This window comes from Spea bombifrons, chromosome 5, assembly GCF_027358695.1.
Source record: "Spea bombifrons isolate aSpeBom1 chromosome 5, aSpeBom1.2.pri, whole genome shotgun sequence".
Taxonomy (NCBI): Eukaryota; Metazoa; Chordata; class Amphibia; order Anura; family Pelobatidae; genus Spea; species Spea bombifrons.
The window spans coordinates 65,302,818-65,330,735 of record NC_071091.1 but is presented as its reverse complement, the minus strand read 5'-3'; the positions used below and the strand labels follow the sequence as shown (position 1 = coordinate 65,330,735).

General features: G+C 38.1%; 1 protein-coding gene across 1 annotated transcript in view; it reads right to left on the bottom strand.

Annotated features, from left to right (window-relative positions):
• SLC22A23 (solute carrier family 22 member 23) overlaps nt 1–8,544 on the bottom strand; it is a 55,207-nt gene extending 46,663 nt beyond the window's left edge. Inside the window, exon 1 of the mRNA XM_053466300.1 lies at nt 6,960–8,544. Coding sequence (XP_053322275.1) covers nt 6,960–7,481 — 522 coding nt within the window. The 5' untranslated portion in view covers nt 7,482–8,544. The remainder of the gene's footprint in view (nt 1–6,959) is intronic.
• Nucleotides 8,545–27,918: the final 19,374 nt, after the last annotated feature.

The window sequence follows — 27,918 nt, the reverse complement described above, 5'->3', positions numbered from 1 at the left end:
AAAGAGCTCAATATGTTTAGAATGGAGGAAAGAAAAGAAAGAGGGGATGTGATAGAAACATTTAGGTTATTAAACTGTAAAGTAAAAGATTTGGGACATTTGTAGACTTCAGTAAGTAAGGAACTAGATTAGAGTGAAAATATTTGCACACCTAACAGCAACAAGGTGGAGAAGGTAAAACAGGAGTGGTTGTTATGATCACAAAGGGCAGAACAGTCCTATGCGATCAAAGTTACCGTGTATTTCTACCGAGGACGTCAACAGTTATTAAAATGAAAAAGGTTGTTCAAGTAGTAGAAAGCATGCAACTGTCTAATGTCCAATACTAAAAAGGTGCATAAGACCGACTGGGCAAAACATCTATTTTATAGTAGGTAGTGCAAGGTAATTTTGTAGGATTGTATTTCAGTTTTTATACAGAATGCTCTCTCTTCTATTGCAGCATACCCATTCAATAAAAGCATCCACATTAAATAAAAAGATGCGTTCTAAGCATAATATTAAACATAATCCCCTTAACCAAAGTAGGGCTGTTACACTGATCCTAAGACAACAAGGACTGCTTTTTGGGAATTACTTTTAGAACAACCTATTATTACTTGACTTATCTGTCACTGTAACAAGATTTTGACAACATCTTGCATATGGTCAGTAACACCCCCATTTAAATCAGTGACGCAGCAGCCAATCACATTTATTCTAGCAAAACACCAGTGTTCACCTCTACAAGCGATTGGCTGACATTCCTGCGGTTGACTAGAATGAGTTCTACTGAGCATGTCCAAAAAGCATACTGTGGTATGCTCCCTCCTTTCAGTAGAGGTTCCTGGGGAGGTGTTAAATGTGACAGAAGTCTCATGTTCTAAAGAATTTCTGCACCGACATACATGCACTAAAATACCGTGGTGTCCAATGTGCAATTATTGATACTGCTCTTCACTTACAGTTATACATAACTTTGAAGCTGATGGTAAACTAACAAATATTTGGACAGTTCAGGTTTTTCTTTTTTATACCATAATGCAACTTGAGTATTTCACAGACGTCATGTGTAACCTGTATATTTACATTTCTAGCCTACCATTTAACACAGTCATGTTATAGACATGCAACGACATGCAAGCAGTGAAAGGTCAGCTATGTAAAACTATGCACAGGATCGGCATATGAGAATTGTCAAGCCACCGCTTACACACAGGCTATTGTCATTATTGAGATTCTGAAATCTAAAAATATTGTAAGCTACACATATTTGAACATCATTACTCAATAACCCAATTACTAAAATCACCCAGACCTTGTAGTTTTGGTATTGTTGGAACTGTTACATACTCAATAAACATACCACCCAACATTTTAAATGGCAAAATAGGGTCACTTGTTTTAGTGGTTAGAGAACGACTTACAATACGTGTAACTTTGTGACCTCCTACCATACCAAAGCTTTCAGAAAACATTGACAAAATACAATTTAAAAGGGAAATATGCTTTTCACATAACTTTTTTTTTTTTTTAAATAAAACTGCCAATAGCTCATGCTTTTCTTTGTCAATTATTTTTGAGATATTTTGGTTAAAAATGTAGCATGTGGGAAATGAGATACTTTGCTCTGATCAGCAGCTGTTGAGATATAAGGTATTTTAGGTAGGATAAGTATATCCCCTAGCAGTAGATAACAGACTGCTCCTATAATGGAGAGCTTTGTTTCAAACAGGTGGCAACAATGAGAAAGTCCAGTACCACTGACAGAAACATAACGGCATGGTCCACAAGTTGCAAAAAATGTAAAATGAAATTATATAACAAGGATATTCAACGCAAAGCCACATCTGTCACAGCACAATAAGATGCTTATTATTAATGGTGCTTCCCAGCTCCAGTATATTAGGGGATTAGCTACCTTTGCTCTGTATAGCAAAGCAATAAAGAATGAAAAAACAAAAAAAAAAAAACCACACGCTTTTGGGGCATTGTACAGAACAACACATTTCATTGTTCATGTACTACCCCTCTTCAAATGGTTAACCATCCCATCTTCTAAAACTTTTTTGCTAATCCTTAAAACATTACAAAAAAAGGGGAGAAGGACAAGGAGGTAAATCTGTTTGGGTTGTTGGCCGGTTAAAATATACCTCTCTAAAAATTCTCACTTACCACCACAACAGGCCCAAATCACTTCACAAAAGGTTTTGAAAGACAGAGAGCAAAATCTCCATGTTTTAGGGAACACCACACAATAAGCTCAATAGGGTGTATTCACTAAAGTGAGAATTGGCAGGAGAGTTGTGCTTCAGCTCCTTGGCTTCACGACACATTATGAAGAGCTGACCCTAATCAGGAAGATGAGTTTGGCTGGACCTGTATATTGCAAAGTTTAATCTGATTTCTTCAGTCTCCTTACACATTGAATTATATTATACTGGGTCACCTCAACTTTGCTTGCCAGAGAAAATTGCCAGTGCATATTAGTCTTATAATGGATTAGTGAAGGGAGGGATTTGAAACCACAACTCTCCTGGCAACCATCCCATTAGTCAATAACCCCAACATACTCACATATCAGATAATGCACCTAGAACATACAAATGTGATATTTAGCCACAACCACACCAAAAACAAGCAATAACAGACATTGCACATGACCAGATATGAATATGATATTAATGGTGTTAAGAAGAGATGCTAATCCTATCAATGATGCACTTAGACCATAATCATCCGTTCTTACTTGAGCGGAGAAACACACAAGGTACATCTCTGACAGTACGTTTTAGCAAGAAAACGGGGGTTAAAAAAAAAATTAAAATATTAAACAAGTTGGTCTGTCACCAAGATTAAAAGATCATTTTATATTAGAAAACCTTTTCCTAGACACCATGAGCATTTGGGCATTGGTGAAAATATAAAAAATTGAAGTGTAGACTTTGTATTTCATGGATATAGTTTCATAACAGGCTTCTCAGAAGTATCCGTTTTTAAAGCAGAGATTGTATCTTACCAAGAAATTGTGACTCAGTGTGTATCAAAGCACAAGATAAAATTGTGTTATCACTTAGGAATCTATCCATTGCAATTGTAGCTCTTGCTTTTTATTATTTTTTTTCTTTTATAGAAGAAAAAAAAATGTATTAAAACAAAATAATGATATGGTGTTACTTTTACCCACACTCAAATTTTAAATTCAATCTTTCGGCTAATTTGCAGATTCCTGTACAATTGTTACTTATATTGCCACATTACACTACTAGAAAAACGGTTCCATGGCAAGTAGCACTTAAACTAGTTTATAGCCTGATTTCTTGTGACAAATCTTAGAGGTTGCATTTGGGACAACGTTTCTATCCCCATCAGATATCTTTGCCTCACCAGTTATTTCACAGGAACCTTTTCTATTATTTGTGTTGTGGCAGTCTATTAAGAAGCTGTGGCTTCTATGACTGAGCGCCGGCATGATATGACTTTCTGGTGCTCAGTTATAGGAGCCCCAGCGGAAGTGCCGGGAAGCAGAACCAGCAAGTCTTGGGATGTATTGGTAAGTCTGGGGGGACTAGAGTGGCATATCTGGGGGGCAGAGTGGAATATCAGGCAGTATAAGGCATGTCTATAAGTAAGGTGCATTATGAATTTAGGGGGGGCCTTAAAATGGTTGGTTTTCCAAGTTTCTATTTGTATATAACATATGCTGACTAACTGTATAATTTATGCCAAAAATGTTACAATACAGGTTTTCCTGTTCATTAGGTAGCATACCGTTTTACCATTCCACTAATATGTATTTTTTCTTTAAAATAGCACCAAACTACAAGGGTGCGGCCTATAATTGGGCCAATAGGGCATGTAGCAGGCAACAGTATTGTGGGGCATAAAGGTTCCAGTATACATGCATTATTGGTATGAGAGAATAAAAAGGTACTGATGTACTTTACATTTCACAATATATTAAAGGGGGTGATAAATTGTGTCTTATAGTGGCCATTTTGATTGGGATAAAATAGGCATGAACAAATTTGCTGTTCTCTGTTCAGTGTTGATCAAGTTTTTCTACAGAACTATCCACCTGTTTGCAAGCAGCAGTGGGCACATGAACTATAAGAATAGTGTCAGACATCGCGTATTTGCACAAAGATGAAGAAAGGCATACTAAGTGGTATGAAGGATAAAATGTTTAAGTTATAGGATCTACAGCTGGCAACATGCACATTTCAACCAGTGCACAACCTGCTGCAGAATTAGATATCATTACTGCAACATAACTCATACAGAAGTGGAAGAAAATGCTCTTGCAAAGAGAATTTAAAAAAATAAATAAAAATCAGCATTTCCAAAGATGATCTATGATCCCAAGCGCATTAAACTATGTGTCCAAAGCTAAAACAGCACACTGTCTTGTTGATTTGACAGTAAAAGTGGACAAAGTGACAACAAATGAACAAATTTACATATATGAAGCTTCTAAGCAAATTTGTTCATTAGTGAAGCAAACTGTAGTCAATCAATGTAACCAGCCTTGCCAACTATGTCATCACTTCCAATCAAACTGCTCAGGGCAGTGGGAAATGTTCACAAGCAAGTCAAAAGACAAAACCTGGGATGGAAACAGGGCAGATTTTCTTTAAAAAAGGGAAAAAGAAGAAGAAGAAAAAAGGTTAAGTCAAGCCTTCACAGTAAGGAGCATCTACACAACAAAGAACAGCATGACTGATTATTTCTGCTTGTGAAATAAAACACAATGAGTTTTTGTTAGCAAAACCTTAAAGTGAAACTTTACAGACTGTGTAGAATACAAACAAAAACACAAACAACCCATACCACATGCTGTTAGAGACAAAGTGAGATGTAATGCAACTGAAGGCTGTCACTGTGATTCCCACAGCCAAAGAATTCTGATTTATCCTAGGTAGGAGTGAATTAAGGAATTCTTTTTCTGTGAACTTTTGAACCCCTTGTGCCAATATTTCAGAATATTCTCTATAACCAATAAAGGCAACAGTTGGCCTCATTGAATCATCTATTATACCTACTCACTCCATCATATGGACTTCCTAAACCATGCACCTCCTTAGTATGCGTCACATACTACCGATGGACCAAGCAAGGTTTAAGATCTTGAATCTCATCTGCCATGCATTTTTAAGTACTGTAAACTGAAGTGGGACCCTGGCAGAACCTTAAAGGCATTTACCTACAGAAATATGTCCTATATTAGTTTACAGAGAGGACAGACGTATTCACTATAGCTTTACATCTGGCAAATGGCCTACAACTGGGGGTAGGCTGGGATGAAAATAGACATATGTAAACGTTACAAAGGGCCAACTCTGTCACGTTTCATAATGTATTGTTAAACTGGCGTTACGCAAACTGGAGACAATTTGGATAGAACTTGGCATTAACCTTGACTAGATGGAGAAATTCACAACAGTTGGTAACCAGCAAAGAAAGGTTGACTATTTCATGAAGAGATTCCCCAACATAGCGGAATCCAATTTTTATAGATTATGGCATTTCATGCATTTGGTATTAAATTAACAAATAATATATGTATGTTGTTATTTCTGCAATTATTGCTGCGAGTTAGTGTGAGTGAATGAAAAGGAAAGGCAGTAACCTACAGCAGTTTTAAGTTATTAAAGCTGCTACAGTGATTTATGTTCAGAATTAGCACCAAGCAAAAGATAACCATGAACATTTGTCACTGTTTTTTTGTTTTTACAGTAAGATTTTCTCATTATCATTGAAACATTTTAAACACCATAACACTTGCCGCTGAACCAGCCAAGACCATATAGTGCTCTAATAAGAACACTGAGACTTCATCATTGGGAACATAAATACAATCCTATACCCATCACAAATGCCTTTCAACAAATTCAGCACCAGCCTAGATGATGTAGGTTTCAAGAATTCCTGCATAGGAGAACGACACCTCCTTATAAATAGAGGATAATAATGAAAGCTCAGTGTATAGATTTGATTCAGTATTATTGACCAGCACTGCTAATTGCCCAGATCGTTATAATTTACTACCCTTTATTAAGATACTGGCAACAACTTCTGAAAAACATCTTGATTTTAAGCAAGGCCCTCTTTACGTTTGTGTAAGCTCAAATTGTTATGCGCTACTTGTTACATTCTATATAACCCATTGTATAGCACTGCAGAATATGAAGGCGCTGTATAAATCAATAATAATAAGAATAATAAAAATCAGCAACATAAGGCAGTAGGCCCTTAACTACATTCATTCCAGCACGTCTATCGATACAGTTTAGTCCACAGGTTGGGTACGCAGCTAAAACACACTACTTTAGATAAAAAAGTATGCCAATCATAAAGTCATTTAAAAATGCAAGACGTATTTAAAAGCCGACCTGGATAAACAGCAAAATTGAAAAAAGTTGTTTGGTTGATTTCGCCATAACTTATAATGCAGGCCTGTTATTAAATTCCAAGTCAATATTTACTACTATTGACAATACAATTGCATTTACTTGTCAAAACAATAATGTAACTATTTACAGTCAACTCTGTCCTGTATATATATATATTTACACCAATTCTCTCCCACAATAAGCCTCAATGGACCACTTCCAACTTGTATTAGCTGAGGGTCAGTTACCTACTACCAGTGACAGGTCTAAACCTTTATATGCATCGTGTGGGGGGGTCTATAAGCATTTATTTAATGAGAGCCCCTTGCGATTCATTTCATTCACTAATAGCTATTATGGGATATTTTAGAAAATAAAGACGCGTCTGTCCGTACTGTATTTCTTTCTGAGGCTTGTGTCAGGACACATACACCCCCACCAGTAATGGTTTGTGCTGGTGGTTGGAGGGCTACTCAGTGGGCGACGGCAGTCCGCTGGAGACCCCCGTTGCATGCGCACACGGAGCGGCACAGCTCAGACACCTGATAGGAGCAGCGTAAACAATACATGACCATAATGCTTTCTTACCTTGCTAACCACGTTCTTCACCAGCCCTGGCCGGATATGGAAGACTTTCTCGCGGCACGTGCAGATGTTATTGTAGGTATCAGTGATGGCATCAAGCGTGGCTGTGGTGGGAAGCTGGGGTGCTTGCGTCGTAGGGAGGACGCTGGTGTCATTCCCAGCCGGGAGTTGCATCCAGTGGCCGTCCTCTACCCCACTGTCGTTTGTCTTACAGGTTATATCGGGCAACTCCAAGAAGAAGAAGTCCGAGAGGCTGCTGAACGCGAGAAACAACATGGGGATCCAGGTGAGCAGCACCAGGCGGGTTTGGTACTTCCCCAGCCCTCCTAGGAAAGACAGCACTGAACCGTCGTAATCCAATAGCAGGGGGCTGTACCGAGGGTCCGGTTGGGGTGGTGAGGCACGGGCGGGAGACGGCTCGTTGGTGGCACGGAGCACAGAGCTGGAAGCTGGTAATACAGATCCATTCTCCTCAGCCTCGGGCTGCCTCTCCCAGCCGGATTCAAGATCTCTGTCTATAGACATGCTGCCTACTTACCGGCACATGGACCGGCAGCGACCGGCAGCATGTAACAAATCGCAGGAAAGGGAAAAAAAGCACAGTTATCCAAAGGATATGCACCGTATCACAATCCGTCAATTCGCGCTGAAGTCACAGCTGAACTGCCAGGCAACGCGCTAGCAAACAGTTAAATAACCTCGGTAGCCACTTGTTTCGTCACAATCACCTTCGTCACAATGGTCCCAGACGCCAATCACAGCTGGCAGTGCCCGCGTTCTACGTAACAAAGGGTTAAATGGAACCTTCGCTAACGTTCTATTCGATCACTGTTACCATGAACGGTGGGTGATCGTCAAGAACGGCAATAAATGCGAAAGCCGGTGTTGAACACAACAACAACACCTCCACCCTACTGTGTAAACCGGGGTGTCCTATGCAGCAGCTGCCCCTCCTGCACAATGCCAAGGAAATGTACGAGGTGGGGGTGCCGATCCTGCTAAGGGTACAAACCCACCTCTGCACCTCCGATCTAAACGCATCCGAGACCCATCTGACACACACACCGCTGCGGGCTCTGGATCGGGCAGAAAATGTTGCGTCTTTTTTTTTTTTTCTCCCTCCGATCCCTGTGAAGAGACAGCTGCGGATCACCGACACCCGGTCAGATCCACAACACGGGGCTGCCGCTTTGTTCAAATGCTCCACGGTTCCTGCACAACCTTGGATCCCTCCTGTGAATCCGATCCCCGATCACGTCCTCAGAGGCCAGATCGGTACACAGCAGCAGTAATTCCAATTCAGAACAGCCCGGAGAGAAACGGTATGATCCAACCGGTCGGGTCAGCGGCTGTCAGCCTCTGCACTGCGTGACATTTCTTTCCCACTCTCCCTCTCTCTCTTTTTTCCCTTTCCATTCTTAATCTACGCCCCCGGAAGTATTGCTGGATTCACAAAAGCCAACCTGCAAAGCCAGCCCCGTGTATTGCCCTCCCATAGGAGGAGATCAGGTATCACTAACCCTGGGATTGGGAGGCTGACAAATCTTATACCGATCACCTGCACCACCCCATTTAGTTATTTGCCTCGCAGAATGAGCCAACGTTCACATTAATCAAGAAACAAAAAAAACGTTTTCTGTATCAGTAATAAAGTGAGAGTTTTAAGGACTGACCTGTACCTGTACCATGCATAATTAAATTCTCAGTAATGCATTATAGGGGAAGATTGTAGACATTTCCACATCAGAAGCTCACTAGGACTGGATCTTCATAATGTATAGTGAAGTGAGGGCACTCTCATGTAAACTTGCTTAGAATTAATGAGGTCAAACAACAAAATGTATAACACATATTTTATTGTAATATATTATTTATTAACAGTACGAGTATATCGGCAAATCAATTTTCACTCACACAGTGTACAGCCAGAGACTGGATATATCCTGCCGTGGGGTACGTGCATAAAAACATATCATGCGGCCGCGCATATCCATCAGGTGGCCGCTGGCCTTAAAGTACCAGAGCCGCCGTGTGATTGTCAGTCCGGCCTTGATCATTTGTGTCGCCCTTGATGCCGCATAACAATTACTGAATACGATATGTTAATAAAACGCTGAATTGCAGCAAGGAATGAACAGGGGAAAAAAATGGAATAAAAAATATTCAAAATAAATAAATGTTCTGACTACCCCTAAATCACCTTGTTGCCTCCATATGTCGAATCAGCCCTCACCTCTTTGGCGACGGGGCCCGTGGCAGCTTAATTATATCTGCTATGTACCAAACATCAGACACAAGCTCCATTTTTACCAGCCTACTTGTAGCACAGTAATTTAAAGTCACTTTATTATGACTAATCCAAAGTGATGCATTTCGCATGTGGGAAAACAGATAATTCTACTGATGTATGGTTTTCTATAAACTACTTATAGATTTAATATGGTTAGTAAAATTAGCCATGTGTGTACAAGAGAGAGAAAATTTCAATAGGATTTCACCGAAACACCATATAGGAATTTAAGTTTGGTGAAAAATGAATGAGCCAATACGTTTTGTTAATCTTCGTTTATTAGACTAAAATGGGTAAAAAAAAAACAAAAACCAGTGGCAAATACCCTCCTAAACACTCAGTGAAAAATGACTATTGTGAGTCTTGCTCGATAGTGATGTGAAACTTCAGCGCAATCTTTTTCTTGTCTGGGCAACGGTCAAAAGGTTATTCAAGGTTACAGCAAAAACAGGCCATGTCTGTTTCTACAGACTTCACGTATTGGCTGTTTTCAGGGCACGAAGGAAGCAGAGTTAAAACGTCGTTAGTTTTAAAAGCAATCAGAGAGCAGTCACAGCTGTCAAAAGCTGATAATGAACAAGCATGGGCAGTGCGGACGATAATGCACACACATGATCACGGAACAGTCATACAGAGATAAAACATTTCACTTGCTTTCATATACGTAAAGACAAAGCAAGCAACTGCAGATCAACTGGACATCTGGGCAAAGCAACCCCCCAGTGCTCTTTATCTTAACCAGTTTAGTGCTATCTAAAATCATCGAGTACAGTTTCCTGACGTGTCAGAAGAGCAACTGGCCTTTCTTAGCCCTGCCCATGGAGAATGCATGCTGACACATCATATTATAATTATTATTATTTATTGTTTCATATAGCGCCATCAAATTCCGTAGTGCTGTACAATGGGCGGACAGGACAAAACAAGTAGTATGTAACATAACAATTTGACTTACAGAGACAACAGGTGAGGAGGGCCCTGCTCAAAGGAGCTTATAATCTAGAGTGCTACATCTATGACTACCATAGATATACATAACATGTATATTTAGTATATTAGTCTTTTTTCTGGCAAGATGGAAAGGCACACTTTCTTTTCATTTTCCAATTACACCTTAATTAAGCCTTGCTAAAGAACCACCCTGTCCATCAACGAAATACACATTTAGATTGTAAGCTTGTGTCCTCTTCACCTAATGTGTCGCTTTGTCTTAGGCTGTGAATTCTAGTTTTGTCATACCGTTTCAATGTATGCGTTGTATGATCCGCTGCATAAATGGTTGGCTCTATAGAAATGAACAATAATAATAGTTTTGCCTGGACACCTACATTCTTCACTGCGTGTAACTTGATGCAAAAGTTCATTAATTAATTAGAGATGGAAAATTAGGTTTCTTCTGTGTCTTTTTCTGGTCCACTGCCTGCTTCTGTTGAGACTCCATATCTTATGCTAGTACAAAAATAAAAGGGTCACTATGTTTATACGCTAGTATCGATGTGTTACGTACTCGAAAGGGTGAATTAGCTTACCATTACACTACTAAAAGATTCCAGCTTTGAGAATTAGTATTTATATGGGAATAAGTGCTATTTATTTATTTACATTATTTTCTAGTTACGGTATTTATACATTCATTGACTTGAGCATTTATTTATTGATAGGTGTTGGAATAGTCATGTTTATGTATTTAATATTTGTTCTTGTGTTGTTTCACACCGACGCTGCTTCTATATGAATTTCGATATTGAATAAATGTATTAATTTACCTATATTTATGTTTCTGCAACTGCTGAATGGGGATCTACTTTAAAAAGAGGCTTTGATGCCCCTTTATTTGTGTTTCAGGTTTACATAGCTCCCAGCACCCATATAAATCATTTTTTGTAAGAAACTGTAGGGTTGAGTATTGAAGCGCTAATTTTATGGGCTGGGTGTCTTAATTATAATATGAATATAAAACACTTGTATGTATTTGTCTGCCAAAAGTACACCACAGTTCAAATACATTTATCACTTAGTGGTACCATCTCTCCTTGGAATCTCCAGGTACTCTGTTTAATTTATTTGTTTGGTCTCACTAGCTGTAATGTTCTTCTTCATTATTGTTTTCTCCTTTTCTCCTTTTTACTTGATCCTCACAACAGCCTCGCTGAAATTAGAGACACTGTGTTCCCCAACCATTAAGATCTTTAGGTCACTTACTTCTGCATGTGTCTTTGGCTACAATCAAACCATTCATGTCTGAGCATGCCCATACCTTCTATCTTGTTCCTCCTCGATCTCCTTAATAGAGTGTAAGCTCAGAAGAGCATGGTTTCTTCTCCCTCTGTACCAATATGTCTTACGTGTGTTCGTGTTGTTAAATTTAATGTTATTGTTAAACTTGGACTCTTCCCTCGTTGCAATAGCATTACAGAGTCTGCTGGCAATTTATAAATAAAATGTAATAGTGAAATCAATGGGACTAGCTGGCATTCTTCTGAGCCATTACCAGTGAAGGTAGAAACATATTTAAAACATTTTTATTGCATTATAAAATAATACGCATTTAATAATTATAAAAATGTTTCACAAGAATCGGTTGATGGAATGCAGCCGTCAACGTTCGTGCATCCGATTGTGATTCTGCTACCAAAAATGAATCTGAATCATAAATATGCCTATTCAGAAAAGAAAAACTATTATAACTTGTTAAACTGGGGCAGGAAGCTAAAGCAGCAAGTAACATGGTGAGAAAATATGTGTAGTCACTAGATGACTGTACGACTTACTTTCTGTCTACGTAGCAGGGAATGACTCTTACCTGCCTGAAGGGATCTTATAAACTGACCTCGTAAGGTGCGGCTCTTTCCTTGTATTAGTAATGAGAAATACTTTTTTTTCTTTTGAAAAATGCTTGGTAGTCACAGTTTTCTTTAGGAGCTTTCTTCTTGTATGACAGAAATTCCCATAAACTAAATATATTTTTTGGATTCCTATACTCAGTGGTTCCAGTTATACTATGAGATCCCATATATTCCTTACTACATAGTAAGTGGGTAACGCAGATAACTTCATAGAGGCCCTTGGGCATGGTATAATAAAAGGGAACTCTCCAGGATTTGCCCAGACACTCCAAAGCTCCGCTTCTCCAGGTCGCCACCGGAAAACTCAGCATTGTGACACGCCACACTCCCATTCCCCCTTAAACAGTGGTGTGTCCTGCATCATGAACGAGACCGCCAATTCACACAAACGTCCACAGGCACACTTCACAATCTTGTGGAAATCCTTCCCAGAAGAGTAAAAGCTGTTGTAATGTTGGGCCAACTCCATATTAATGCCCATGGTGTTGGAGTGGAATGTCCATCAATCTCATATAGGTATATTAGTAAGGTGTTCACATATTTTGGGTCATATGGTATACAGCAGTATGTGTGCCCATTTCTTGTATGTTATGGTTTCAAAAGCTTTCAGGAGGTCTATTCCTATTGGCTGCACTATATTTTCAGTAGTGATTTTAATAGTTTGTGGCAGATGTAATAGCTTAGTAAATAGAATACAAGGTGTAGCATTTATTGCCTTATTAACCTTAAGTGAAATTTGACTTTACGCCGCTTGATGATATGATTTATTTGTGGTTTGTAAATGTGTTGGTAGTGTATTTGGTTAATTTGGTTGATCGTTATTATTCTAGCAGGAACTTTTTAGGTTGTCCACTCCTGTTTCTGTATATTTTTTTTGCTGTGCATATTTTCAGATTCTTACCAAACCATAGGGTTGAGCAGCCCGCCGGCCACACAGGTGCCTCATGGTGTCCAAAAAAGGCTTTAAATTTCTTGAGTCTCGTTTGGGTTAAAATGCAGTGCAGTCCCATTGATTTAGCTCCTTGGTAAGCAATAATGCCTTGAAAATGTAGGACTCGCCAAACTTGAGATACTTTGCCGTAGTAGTGGGCTACGCAATATATGTTCATATAATGTGACAAAATCCCCAATATTTATGGCATTCGTATTGGTCATTACTATTCTAGCAGCAACCCGGGAATCTGAATGTGTATGCTTTTTATGCTGGTTGCGCACTCCCCTTTCTGTATATGTTTTTGCTGTGCATATTTGGACCTTCTGAATAAACATCGGGGATGAACAGCCCACCATAGTGGCGGGTTTAGCAATCTGTTTACCCATATAGTGTGATGGATGTCTTCGGTAGGTGTTTTTTGAATAGCATGCACTGAATTATTGCTTTGTATTTGCTTGTGTTGTTGGATTTCACAGTGATTTCATTTTGATCCGGCCCCATGTCTGAGGATTTTCTTCCAGAGGAAGTGGTGATAATTATACATATGAATCAAACATTTAAACATAGATTGTGTTTTCTACCAAAGCCTCATTAAAAGGTTGCTTGCTCTCCATATCAACTAGTCTAACAGTGTACTGTAAGCATTTTAAAGACTAATTAACCCCAGTTGAATTTGTTGATAATCTATTCCAAAAATGACCATAACCTTGTTTGTTGTGAAAATATCCGAGAGATTCTTGGTTTGTGCATAGCTTGTAATTATTATAATAAAGGTGACTCCTAATTCTAGGTATATATTACCTGGTCTCATCGCCTGCAACTCATGCTTCTTGTTTTGCCACCAACATATTAGATTAAACTTCTGATCCACACATCAGGGAAATTCCAAAGAAGAAGATGTTATAAGAGTCGAATAGGGGAAAGATTAGATATACAATACAGCTTTTTTTTTATCTTTGGCAGCACCTGCTTGGGATTGAGGGTTTTCTTCAAAGCCGACAACGCTGCTCAGGTTTCTCAGGCAAACAGCTGGTATGAGGGCTGTAATACGCAGTGCCAAGTCTGTGTAGGAATAGAAGCATAAATGACATAAATAGGTAAGCGGGCAGCATAAATTGAATGTGATGGGTTTTTAGAATTCCCAAGACAAACAAATGGCAAAGCAAATTCTGAGGAGGAGAAGGTGGATTTTTTAGGCCGTGGTCTGAGGTCGGTCCAAAATAAAGAAGCAGAGGCTCAGCACTCAAATGATAAGGTGAGTTTATTTCACACAGGCAACGTTTCGACGCACAGGTCTTTCTCAAGCCTTGAGAAAGACCTGTGCGTCGAAACGTTGCCTGTGTGAAATAAACTCACTTTATCGTTTGAGTGCTGAGCCTCTGCTTCTTTATTTTGGATTTATTGAGGGACTTGGTGGTACCCTGGCTCGTGCACCATCTCACTGCTGAGTGCTGCATTCCAACCTCTCTTTTTGTGTATGGTCTGAGGTCGGTGACATTGTAGAGCTTATGGTATTTTAGGAGGCCATGGTTATATTGTGACCTAGTTTGTGTTATGTAGCTGATCTTAAATGATTTGAAAATGTTGTAAAAGTTCCTATAGACAGTAGATTCCATTCAATGTCGTCACAAGTAATAAAAAGATAAGCCCACTTACTTGGGCTTGCTTGGGCTTTGACAGAGGAAGAGTAATTATATCTTCAGAAATTATTGAGTTTTGAACATGGAATATATAGGTATTGGTATGAATATACGGTATGTTGGTGGCTAATAGTAAATTCTATTTTGAGGAGCAAGTAAGTAAAACAAGAATGATTATGACTTGGGAGAGACAGCATTATGCCCCCTTCTCCTATGTTTTTTCCTGGCTTCATGGAGGTGCTAGAATAGGCAGTTGGGTCTTATCTATCCTAATCATCTATGTAAAGTCTCTATTGCATTTAGTCATCTACACGTGTTTGATATACAGAAATACTCTGAAAAGGGTATTTAATGTTTGGACAAGATATGCAAAATTCACCTTATATGTATTTTATATGAAGCCTATAACAAACCTCTTCTAAAATGTGTTCAATACCAAGCCTTTCAAGCTTAAACCTCAGCATACCTTGCCACATTGTTTCACAATTACTACGAAGTGACCCTGTAATCAAGGGTGTATATAGCAAACCGCTGTTGGTACCCTAAGGTGTGCTACAGGGCAGTTTACTATTTATTGAAACCACAGGTCTATAGCCAATACCTAAAATGTATATATCAGCTTCATCAAAGAACAGATTGCCAAATTACTTCTGTAAAGTGAAAGGTCACAACAGACAAGCGTATGTGCTTAGCTGATAATTAAACTCTTTATTAAGTCTTAGAGGCAAGAAACATTTACACGTGTGTGTGTGTGTATACATATATATATATACCGGTATATGATGTATCAATCTCACAATATTTAACCTTCCCTTGGTTGCATGGATAAATATATCTCCACCACTTTGTAATAAATCTCAGGGGTGAGGCTAGGGTTTGTAGTGCCTGGGTGCAGTATTCTTTGGCTCCTCCTCTCCCCGGCACTTCACCATGCACTAACACACCATCTAGGTCTAACACTCATTCACTCTAACACCATACATTAACAGCCACATCCTCACTCTTGAACTTGAATTTGGAAACACATTCTCTTCTCCCGCTCCTCTCCCTCTCCCAGGCTCACCTCGATACCCTAAAACCATACACTGACACACACACACACATATGCTAACACCTAATACTAACACACCCACTCATGCCATTCAACACCATACACCCATACAATAAAAAGACTGTGTTAAATCGAGTGCTATATACATTAATGTTGTTTGGTTTTGAAAAAAGATTTGGTTTATTCCAGTAAGCTTAATTTTTCTGCAGTTGTGGGTAGTGGCATTGATGTCAGTAATGATATTTTGTTTGGATTTCCCTGCTCAAAGGTCTTGTGGAAATGCTAAAGAAGCCCTACTTATCCAATGAAATCCTTTCCTCCTTTCCTTCCTTTCATTAGTCAGAGGATCTGACTGAGTGATTAAGACTGAGCCATTCAATTGTTTACCACAAGGAAATATAATACGGAGCCAGGGTGACCACAGTCTTTGCAAAACATTATAAAATAGGAAATTTGTTGGAACAGGCTAAGCCTATGCAAATACTAGCAGAGTTAGTAAAGTGACGGGTGAGGAAAATAAGTCATGATGGATTGTAAAGGCGCTAGACGGGTATGAGGGAGACCAGCTAAGACAAAGTTACAATAGTCAAGATGGGAGATAAAGAGGGCATGAATAAGACCCTCAGTAGCATCTCGTGTTAGGAAGGGACGGATGCTGACAGTGTTGTTAAAATGGAGATGCCATTGTTTTTTAAACAGAATGCATCGGCACTTTTATCAGAAATTCTGTGTCTACTGAAAAAACACACCAATATGTATAAATGAGCCCACTGAACCAAAAATGATATATAAACTAGACCTTATTTTAGCAAAGCGAGAACCAACACACTCCAGGCTAGTAACCAAACATATAATACTATATGCTTTTATATGATAAGTATAACAGTAATTTATCTTTAACTTCATTCATTTCCATCAATTATTTCAGCTGGACAATGCATGTAGACAACATATGATGCCTTAAATCATCAAGAAATGTGGTTAAATTATGGTTAGATTTGGTTTCACAACCAATCTGCCAATTGCCTCTATAGCAGCGCATTTCTTCCAAAACTCTTTAACATCTTGGTACAGAGGTCCCGCTGGAACGCAGAACTAAAAATGGTTCTGTTTAAATATTTGGAACAATGGAAACATCTGCAGGAGTAGAATAAATACCAAGAGGTCTAAGTAATGATTTTCCTGTGCTGTCATATTCAGGGCTCTTAATGGTACTAGGAACCTATGAAAGGAAGAAGGGAATTAGCAACAGTCTTCCCTATTTACTTATGTACAGCTTCAAAGGCCAAGATCTCATTTGTTATGTTAATTGCGTGCATAATATTGAATTTTGTGTTTTAGGTTTTTAGCACAGGGCTTACATTAGGGCACCAGGCCCATATGGCAACCATTCCTTAGATACCATAGTATCCATAGATACCCAAAGGTTATGTCTCAAAGTACAAGCCTTACCAAAGGTTTAAATACCAATGTAAAATATCCTAAAGGCCACTAATGAATAATTACAAACTATGCCTAATTAATATATTAATTAAAACAGTTTGTCTGTGCTGTTGGGTTACCTTAAGGCAATATATTCACATTTAATCTCAGCTAATGCCATCTAAGAGGTAAGAGTCACAAATCACAGAGGGCTCTACATTTTAGCATAATATGAAAAACAACTAAAAGTTAAGCTATGATGCATGATGTACTAATCAAGTCTATTATGAGAGAACATTTAGTTTCACAAAATATTTTATATCTTTCTTCCATCGGTGAGGAACTTGATAATCTAGCGCTAATCAGAGAACGAAACAGAGAATGGTTTAAAGGCTTGCATGTGGAATTCACTTTTAAGTAAGATAAAAATAAAGGCAGTTGGTAGATAAAATGTTTGATCTAAGAAACAAATCTGCCAAATTTAATCAAACATTGATATCATTATGTTATGGTTAATTTTATTGAACATTTGTTTTATTTGGATTTGTGTACCTCCTGTCAAATTCACTATAAATATGCACCAACGTACTGCTTTGAAGTCCTCTTCAGCCTCTTCTATCCATCTGTACCTGACAAAGTCACACTTTTGAAATGTAGACATTATCAAGTTGGTGTCATAAGCCAACCACTGAAGAATAATAGTTTTTACATAAGAGTGTTGTTGGGGAAAACAATTGTATTGAACTATAGGTAAGTTGTAGCATGGCTCATAGTTTGGTGTGCAACATTTCCCCAAACCATAAAGAATTTGTAATGCTTTTTAGATTCCATCTGGAGAACCCAATTAAATTATTGTTCTCGATGTTTATGATATACTGAAAAGTAGGGTGACTGAAGCTAAACAGGCAAACAACTCACAGTCAACATGATAATTCATCCTCTGTTTATATCTTATTGGAAGACTAATACTAAAATATATTCTTACTTAACAAATTCAGAGGGAACAAACACCTCAGTAAAATAAGCCAGGTAGCCAGATTTGAAAAGAAGAAGAAAAGCTGGCATATAGATGACAAGCTTCAAACAAAAGCTATTTCTCCGATCTGTGTAGGGGAATATTATCTGTTAAATATAGTAGCTATTATATTCCCCAAAGACTTTCCAAAATAATGAATGTTATTGATGAAGAGGCAGCCAGACTGTCCCAAAAGAATACACAGTCCGTACTAATAGATGTTCCCAAAAGGCCCTTTATTCAAGTGAAATGTATAACTGGAAGTACTTACTAGTCAAAACGTTTCTTAACTGTTGAAATCCTTTTACACAGTTTCCATTTGTTGTATACAGTTCTCAACACTGTAATAGGAACAAGTATGTTTTTTTTCACAATTTATGTCATTCCTTGTTTGATTGCCTTGGTGAATTGCAGATGAATGTTCAATATGTTGTTATTACAGACTCGTTCCCTTATTCTGGCAGTGAATATGTCCGTTCCCCATGCCTTTTCTTTTAAAGAAACAGTGCCATTAAATAAAGACATGTTACTATTCATTTCATTATTTTGATTTTAGAATGTATAAATGTTTTTTTATATATTTATTTCTGACAGCAGATAAGAACCATTTGGCCAAAAACCAAATTCCCATATATATTCTTTATAAAACCCACCTCCATAAATTAAGTGAACTCTAAAAAGCAGTGGCCCAATTTAAGTAAGTAATAGTATTGTGAGAGTAGACAGCTCCAGGGAGATGTTTTGCTAGATGGTGCATTTGTTGAGTAAGACTCACAATCAGAGAGACTGTTGAGGAGAAAATACGTTCTTTTTTGCTCCCAGTGCAAGGAGAGGCTTTGACAGAAGAACTGCAGGCATGTCTAGGGAGGATTTAGGCTGGTCTGTCTGGGCCCTCAGAGTCTATTCAAGAAGAGATACCAATGGGAGCTAGGCATTATTTTTATTATTTAGTTTTTGGGTTTTTCACATGTAAATAAATGCACAATTCACTACATCTGCCCTAGAGGACTGCACATAAAATCCTTAGAAGTGACATTTATGGCCACCAGTATATTTGTTACTGTTACTAATTGTATTATGTTATTTCTAACTATGTGTGTGTTAAGCTTGTCTGTCTTAAAGAAGGTGAGGGTGATATCAGCCTAATGGATAATTGGGTCTTGTGTATTGATATTCACACATAGGTCCTTTAGTGGTGTCACATAATCCCTGTCTAAGTAGGAGGAATTTAATTTAATGTCAACAGTAGAAGACCCAGTAATAAGTAACTGTCCATCAGCTCAGGTTACTTTGCTCTCCAAGATTTAGCATACATTTGGGATTTGCCAGGTACTTAAGTTCCTAGTAGTTCCTAGTACATTAAAATATCCATATCTTGCCATTTTTCTACCACCTAAAAACTCTCATCTTCATAACACATTGCCGTGATGTTCCATGGATGTTTAAGAACGTTATTGTAGCTGCCTGGTATCAAATATTTTATTGTTTACATTCCATGAAATGTTCCTCTTTAATCTGTTGTCGTGTTAATGACAACCATAAATATAGGCATTGTCTATTGTTTTTGGAACACTCCCAGATTGCATGCATGGAGAGTTGCCAGCCTTGTCTCAAAAGAATATAATGCAATTGATGGCAGATATATAATGACAGAGGTGCAGACTTCCTCATTTTAATTACTTTCACTGGGGAAAATCTCTCTGCAATCTCTACAAAAACAGGCATAAGGACATGGCAGGAGTGGTAGTTAAGTTTAGTGAAGGGGAAAGTGGCAGCTATGATGTAAAAAGACCTCTGGCTTCCAGGTCTTTAATTTGATTTAATGCTCTATGGATCAGATTTAGTACCCCATTCCCTAAAAGTAGAATCTGTACATGTAGGACAGAGAGCTTTGCTTGCTCTACCTAGACGACAACGTCTTATCAGAATCCAGCATTTTCATGTTAAGATGTTTGTGTTGTATGTTCCAGCAAACCTTTATTGGTGGTGCCCCAGAATTTCATTCCAAGCTAATGTTCATCCATAAACCTTGACTGTATTTGAACTGGTTCATCAAGAATTAATTTTACCGAGGCACTGTGCCAGAAAAACTCTTTAGCTTCATCTGGCTCCATGCCATAGGTCTGTGTTACTGATAATCTGCAAATGTGTGTTAAAAGTAATGTAACTGAACAAGCGAGGAATAAATAAGATTTTTTTTTGTACTTGTACAATACTGGAGGTTATAATTTTTGTATTTATGTTGCTTTATTAATTTAGTCTGTTAATAAAGCTACAGTTTATATTATAGTCATTAGCATTCACAATTGGCTGGATTCGCTTTTATTAAGTGTGAGATTTTGTGGTTTAGGGGTGCCCTGTTTGCAAGACATGGGTTATAAGTGGCAGAACTTAACACAGTCGCATATTCCATCAGTGTGTGTGTGTTTACACCATGACTTTAGTATACATTATGAGGGTTCAAACCTGTTGAGCTTCTCCAGCAAGGTAGGCAGAACTGGTCTTGTGTTAATCATAGTTACGTAATTGAAAAGATTTGACTCTTATTAAAGAAGAACCTCCAAGGGGTTGGTCCTTTTAAAATGATTAGTGAAATTGTGTTGAAATGTTCAACTAGCCATCAAACTCTTGGTCCGGTGATTATGCTTAAACATTTTGAACATTTATTTCCAGTTGACTTAGCTGTACAAATACACATTTTAGAAACATCTTTTATTTTATATTTTTCATTGATGGGTAGGGCTACTGTAGTTGCTGAAAAAAAAGGTGTTTACCTTTCATCCTATATAGGATTTCACAGGAAGGCCTTTGAAATACCAGATAGCTGGCAACCTTAATGACTGCTTATTTGTCATTCCAGTATTTATAATTTGTCATAGATGTTATCATTCTCTAGCTTGGTTTGTATCAATCCCAATGTTAAAGGTACTCTTATCTAAGACATCTTCCAGGTCGATCTATGCATTGTTTAGCAAGTATATATTTACATATATGTGTAAAAAAAAGATTTCACCCGCCATTTTGAATGTTTAGGCCTCATCCAGTAACTCAGAGCACTTCTACTTGCTGACAAATAGACTATCGGCCTTAAAAATGGTACACAAAACCTAACAAGTCAAAATCGGCCTTAAAAATGGTACACAAAACCTAACAAGTCAAAATCGGCCTTAAAAATGGTACACAAAACCTGTGTGGTATATGCACTAAATTGTAGAGGTACCATCATGCCCTCAATGACCAGACCAAAAAAAGTATGGAAAATAAGATAGAATTCTTCATCATGGACTTAAAGCACCTCAAAGTTAAGGGGAGAAGAAAACAATCATGAGCTTAAAATGCAGTGCTGTGTGCTGTATTACAGGTTAACATTGACCAAAACCTGGTTTTAGCTTTTTGTTCCAATCAACCTCGTTTATCTGCAACATCCTTTATCTCCATTGTTCTTGTGAAACTGCAACTTTTCTTTAAGGAAGATTATGTATTTTTTTATAGATTGGAGAATGTATATTAAAGTACCCACAGAGTACTTTAATGTGAATTCTTTCTTAGTAAGACTGCATGGGGTCCTGGAATGCCCCTTCAACTGGAGAACTGTTAGCATTGGAGTATGGGGGATGGTGACTATCCAGTGCCACTGGGAGTATCCTGATCCTTGTTGAATATGTAATTTAAGTCTTGCTCTGCAAAGGAGTATCACTTAACAAAAGGCTTACATTTTTCCCAAGGGGAAGTGTTGAAAAATATACAGATCTGTTGCATGCAGGCAATGTATGTAAAGAATAGTGAATGGGTTATCTAATTAATTACCTACAGGCAGATATCAAGACAAAAGTATTGACTTGGTAACCAGCAGTGCTTGTTAATGAGGAAGCCTGTTGTCCTACCTATCAGTCAGTGATGACTCATGTATGCTTTCCTGGTGCCTATTTAGAAGCATGGATCGGAACTTTTGAAGTCCTGCAGAGCTTAATGATACTGTACGGTAATGTATGATTTCATATCCAAGCCTTTTGTGTTATTGGGCTCAACACCGGGACTGCGAGCAAGCACCCCATAGACATCTTGCACCTATTTTAATTGGTTCTTGGTATTGATTTATATCTTAGACAGAGACTTGTGCTGGCAACTCAATTGTTTTACTCTGTGGGCACCTCTTGATGAATGCTTCAGCAGGAACTTGGGTGCCCTTGTGTGATTTCAACTCAACAAACTGATTTTTATCAGTAACTTTTAAGCTTTGTGATAAACATCTCACTAATAGCCCAATAGGTATAAATTACTTCAATAAGATTTGCCGCAGACACTGATGGAGTCTTACATCTAATGCTGTTACACAAGTGTGTCTTGCCTACAGTCAAGCATGGTGGTGGGAGTGTCATGGTCTGGGCCTGAATGAGTGCTGCCCAGCACTGGGGAGCTACAATTCATTGAGGGAACCATGAATGCCAACATGTACTGTGACATACTGAAGCAGAGCATGATCCCCCTCCTTTCGGAGACTGAGTCACAGGGCAGTATTCCAACATGATAACGACCCCAAACACACCTCCAAGACGACCACTGCCTTGCTAAAGAAGCTGAGGGTAAAGTAGATGGACTGGCCAAGCATTTCTCCAGACCTAAACCATATTGAGGTGGGTAGGTCTCTAACATCCACCAGCTCAGTGATGTCGTCATGGAGGAGTGGAAGAAGACTCCAGTGGCAACCTGTGACGCTCTGGTGAACTCCATGCCCAAGAGGGTTAAGGAAGTGCTGGAAAATAATGGTGGCCAAACAAAATATTGACACTTTGGGACCAATTTGGACATTGCTACTTAGGGGTGTACTTACTTTTGTTGCCAAGGTTTAGACATTAATGGCTGTGTGTTGAGTTATTTTGAGGGAACAGCAAATTTACACTGTTATACAGGCTGTACACTCACTACTTTACATTGTAGCAGAGTGTCATGTCTTCAGTGTTGTCACATGAAAAGATATAATCAAATATTTACAAAAATGTGAGGGGTGTACTCACTTTTGTGAGATACTGTATATTATCTGTAAGTAATAAATACTTTTACGTTATGTGATGTCTGATGCTCTTTCTAATCGTCCTCATGTTTTAATATATTACATTATACAATTGATCTGCCATATCACATCAGTCATGTTTATTTCACTCTTTACTGTTATATATATATATATATATATGTAAAAATCCATTATGCATTTAACATGCTGATTGCATTTGACCCATTTATTATCATTTTATATAATATCTGCCGGGGGCTCTTCTATGCATTCATCTGCATAATGTGGCTAATGAGGTAGTAATGCAAAGGTACTTGCTTTTCCCTATAATAATATGTCAGTGGTTTATTTTAATATTTTCTGTGACAATGCTTAAGGTGCTTTAGGGAAAAAGAAAAATCCCTATAGGGAAAGCCTTATTTTGACTTCTTCCGCACATCTGTGGAAACGGTCAATGAAATCTCTGCCAGTTCCTGTAAAAAACAAAACCTCTTCTGTTACATTTTTCACGTGCTACTTCCTGCTGCATTATGTGGTAGCTTCTAGCGGCCCATTCATTACATTTCAGCAAAGGATCTGAAAGAAAATATTCAAGATTTGCATTGAATCTGCACTGCATGTTTTAAGCACAAATACATCATTAGTATTCAAACTGTTATACATTTGAAAGCCTATTTCAGGTAGTTTTGAATTGAATTACACAACTAAAGTTTCCTGATGGATAGGTTTTGAAATGCAGGCTTCAATGTACTCAGGAAGATACTAGCAGAGTTTAGCAATTTCTAACAATAACCTGGGTTTGACCCGGCCGTCACTCGGGAATGCCTGCTCTTTCACTTGACTCACCCAAGCTAACATATAACGTACGTCGTATCATTCATTCTGGAATTAGTCAATAAAAAATGCTTTCTATTGAAATGTAATGCTCAATATTATGAAACTTCAAGATGGTGTCATAATGGATACTATGATATCAAACTACAATACAGAATGGGTTAGATCTCACTTTAACTAGCAGATGCAGACCTAAGAAAAATAGTTTGAGCAGCATATTCTAATAAGAAGGTGTGTGTGTGTGGGGGGGGGGCGCCATTCAAGGCAAACCTAGAGGTTTCCTAGTTGTGAGCATGAGAATGTGGTAGGTAGCCCTTTTATCCTGAAAATTATGCAACCCATTTTGCTCACTGTTAACCTTTCAGGTTTGTATTTCTGGCTCTGGTGGTTGCCCTTGTGGTACATTTCATTTCTCTTGCTCTCTTCAAGGTTTGATGTTACAATCCTGGTTCCATAATCTCTATAAATCTCCTATAGAGAAGGAGCATGAAAACTTATTTAGAGATATGAGAATCGCAATAATACCAAGATATTTCATACGTAATTACAATAATGTGAAATAACGATAGCATTTCATAATGTAGGCATAATAAAAAATACTAGATTGCGTTAATATATTTATAGGGTAATAAGGTTTCATGTGGCAACGTGTCACACAAACTTCAAGGCAGCATGTTACAAAAGTCAAAATCTGTCACTTGCTGTGCTATTGCCTCAAGTCAAAATGATTCTTTTTAGATTTATTTTTACCAAGTCCACAGACGCTGCTCTTAATTTTTCAGTAATGTAATGCTGACACCTGAAGCTAAAGAGAAGTTCTTGCAATGTTTTGGATATTTTTTAGTTAATCAGATTCAAAAATATGTAGCTCTTTCAAAACATAACACTGGAAGAAACATTACAAGGTTCAAGCACTGGTTCTTATCTGATTGATCTGAAATAAGTTTTTATACGTATTTTTTTCTCCCCAATTCTTTTTTTATGTGTTTCTGCTTGTTATTTAAATTAGCAGATTCTAAATTATGAATAGGTTTTCTTGAAACATAAACAAAATCCCAAAGGTTTTTGTATTAAAGGCTCTGTTAATGCATTACAGACTGAGGTATTTAGAATTGTAACATACAAAGAGTTAATGGGACCGCTTACTGTCCCTGACAGGCCCGATAAAGAAGAATGCATATTGAAGTACTTTATGAGTGCTGTAATATGCGTTCTTCAAAAACAACAACAAACTAAAAACAAAGCACCTGAGGGAGAAGCTGCAGCCGTATATCTGCCCCCCATCTATGGTCCAATATTTTTGGTTAGTGATTGGCTGCTTGAAGTGTTTGAAGAGCCACAATTGTATCTGACTAACCGTAAATATATCCTGTGCAAGAAGATGTGTTCGGCCGAAAACATCACCTGCATGATATTTTGGGAGTGGGGAAAGGGGCAAATGCATATGGAGGATACTGTGGAATCCCCCATCCATTTGCAAAAGTGACCTCTCGGCTATCATATGCATTAATGTGCATACAATGACTGGATTGTCTCTTTAAAGCTCTGGAGCTTTCTATGCTGTGGACTCCCAAGTTTTCCATATAGTGTTACATGTTCAGTAGTCTAGCGTTTATGCTATCTTGAAACGGAGCCACAAAGGAACACATTTCCTTCCTCAACTTAATTCCTCTTCTGGTGCAGAGGAAGTATGGATTGTCATTTCCTGCTATAACGCTAACTTATTAAAAGGTCACTGAACTGGATCTTAGACTTTCCGCTGTTACATCATTTTGTTTGAAAAGTGACCTAATTGCTGTCTTACCTCTTAATTGCAAACGGTCTGTTCTTTTGTTCCCACCGTTTCATGACGAGGAAATTCTGTATCCTTTTCCCTTTCAATTCTTTGAACTCTACGTACGGCACTTTTATTCAAAGACAAACACTACCCCACTCGAGTCCAGCCTTAAGAAGTCAAGATAAGATGCCTCAGTAATTTTACTGCCTCTATGATAAAGTTGAAATGTTGGTTTTAAGTACTTTGTATTAATAAACTTTATAATGATGTATTGTACACAGAAGGCTTATGATTTTGTATCCATCCTCCAGCACTTTCCCCTCCGAAATACCCTCAGTTTCTTTTTTATTTGATCTTTTTTAATTTTTTTCATGTTAATTGTTTTTTTGCTTTCGTCTTCTCACCAGTACCTCTCATGTCCCTAAGTCCTCCACAGTCCCCACCTCAAAACCTAGTTCCCCTGGTCCCTATGTCTATACCTATTTCTCTCTTGTGTATCTTTATACGTCTCTTGCTATCACAGTCTCTCAGTGCATGCACCCTAACTAGAAGTTTTGAGAGTCATAAGAAGTGACAAATATGCGAGTTCCGGGGAAGGAATGTTTGGCAAATTATCCAAGCACCTTCTGCCTTTCACAATTTACTGCAGTGGTTTCGGTGGGTGCTGATGTTACAAATACAACTTGTTGAGTTTGAGCATTTTTGAATTAAGTTGTCTCCATTGTACATGCAACTTTAAGCACTTATCATACAATCTCCATTCAGGGAAATCAGTATGGATGACCTCCCAGGACTTCAGTGTAGTGTGGATGAGCATTGCTTACCTGTTTCAAAAGGCTAAGGTGGATACTATTTTAGGATGCAAGATAGAATGCCATTGATTTATCAAAATATTTTCATTAGTTTGAGATCATCACTAGAGTTGTGCATTTGTTTTCGTCCACCTTAATTTTATTAAAAAATACCACACGTATCAATGAAAACAAGAGCGATGAAACTGATGAAAACAAACTGCAAAGGTTTAGACACGTAGAAGTAGTCCTCCAAAAAAATGAGAGGTGATCTCATAGAGGATAGTGGCTGTGATTGATGGGTCCAACAACCTGTGGGAGTTTTTCCTTACTTTTTTCACTCTGGCCAGTCAGCCATTTACAAGGGGAAGGGACAAGCATTAGTGTGCTGATACCACTTTAACTTGTCTTCATTGTTAAATATTGGTGACAATAAATATTGATGACAATTTAATATGTATAATATATAATTTTGGGGGAATTCAGTCCTGCTCCACTGGGCTGCACATATCATCTGTCAGTGTCTGCCTGCCCAGGCACAGTGCCCTTCTACTGTTGTACCTACAGGGAACCTTTTTTTAAAATTTTGATAATGAAACGTGAGTCTAGAAGGTGTCAGGGACCTCCTCCTTTGGGAAGCCCCTCAAATGTCATTCCGAATAATAAAAAAAGGTCCTCAAATTTCATCCGTGCCGAAATTAATTGCCCAGAAAGGAACTTGGCAAAAACAAAATAAAATTTTTGTCCAAGGTTATTTTGCTCACTGTACACATTACAGTCTAATTATCACTATACACTATATTTTCCCATGTGAAACCATTCTGTTTGAAGCCAGGCATATATAGGGCATCTTTGGAGAACAAAAGGCAGTGTCATTTTAAGGAAAAAGCTAACCCAACTCAGTGAGAACACTAAAAATGTATTTTATTAGCATACCAAGTTGTTCCATTATTTTATGAAATCTAAATCACCTTGCATATTCCCATAATTTCACTTTTAGCCCTCTAGTTCTATCTTAAATACGCAGTACTGCTTTCTGATTTGCCATAAACCTAAATGCCATCCTCCCGGAACAATATCCTGGAGCATAGTTGGATCTTATGTATGTGAAAGGTGTAGGATAAACATGCATTTCAACCACCGCTCCTGATCTCAACTTAACAAGCTCTACAATAATACCTAAAGTAAATAGGGAGAAAAAAAGACACAGTGATTTTACATCTGTGAAGTGCGCTGCCCTTTAAGTAAACAAATATCAAACCAATAGGCAGAAAGACAACAGATTTATAGGAACGTATGATAATTTGAGAATGAGTCTTAAGCAGAATTTACAGTAGAGGACACCGAAAGT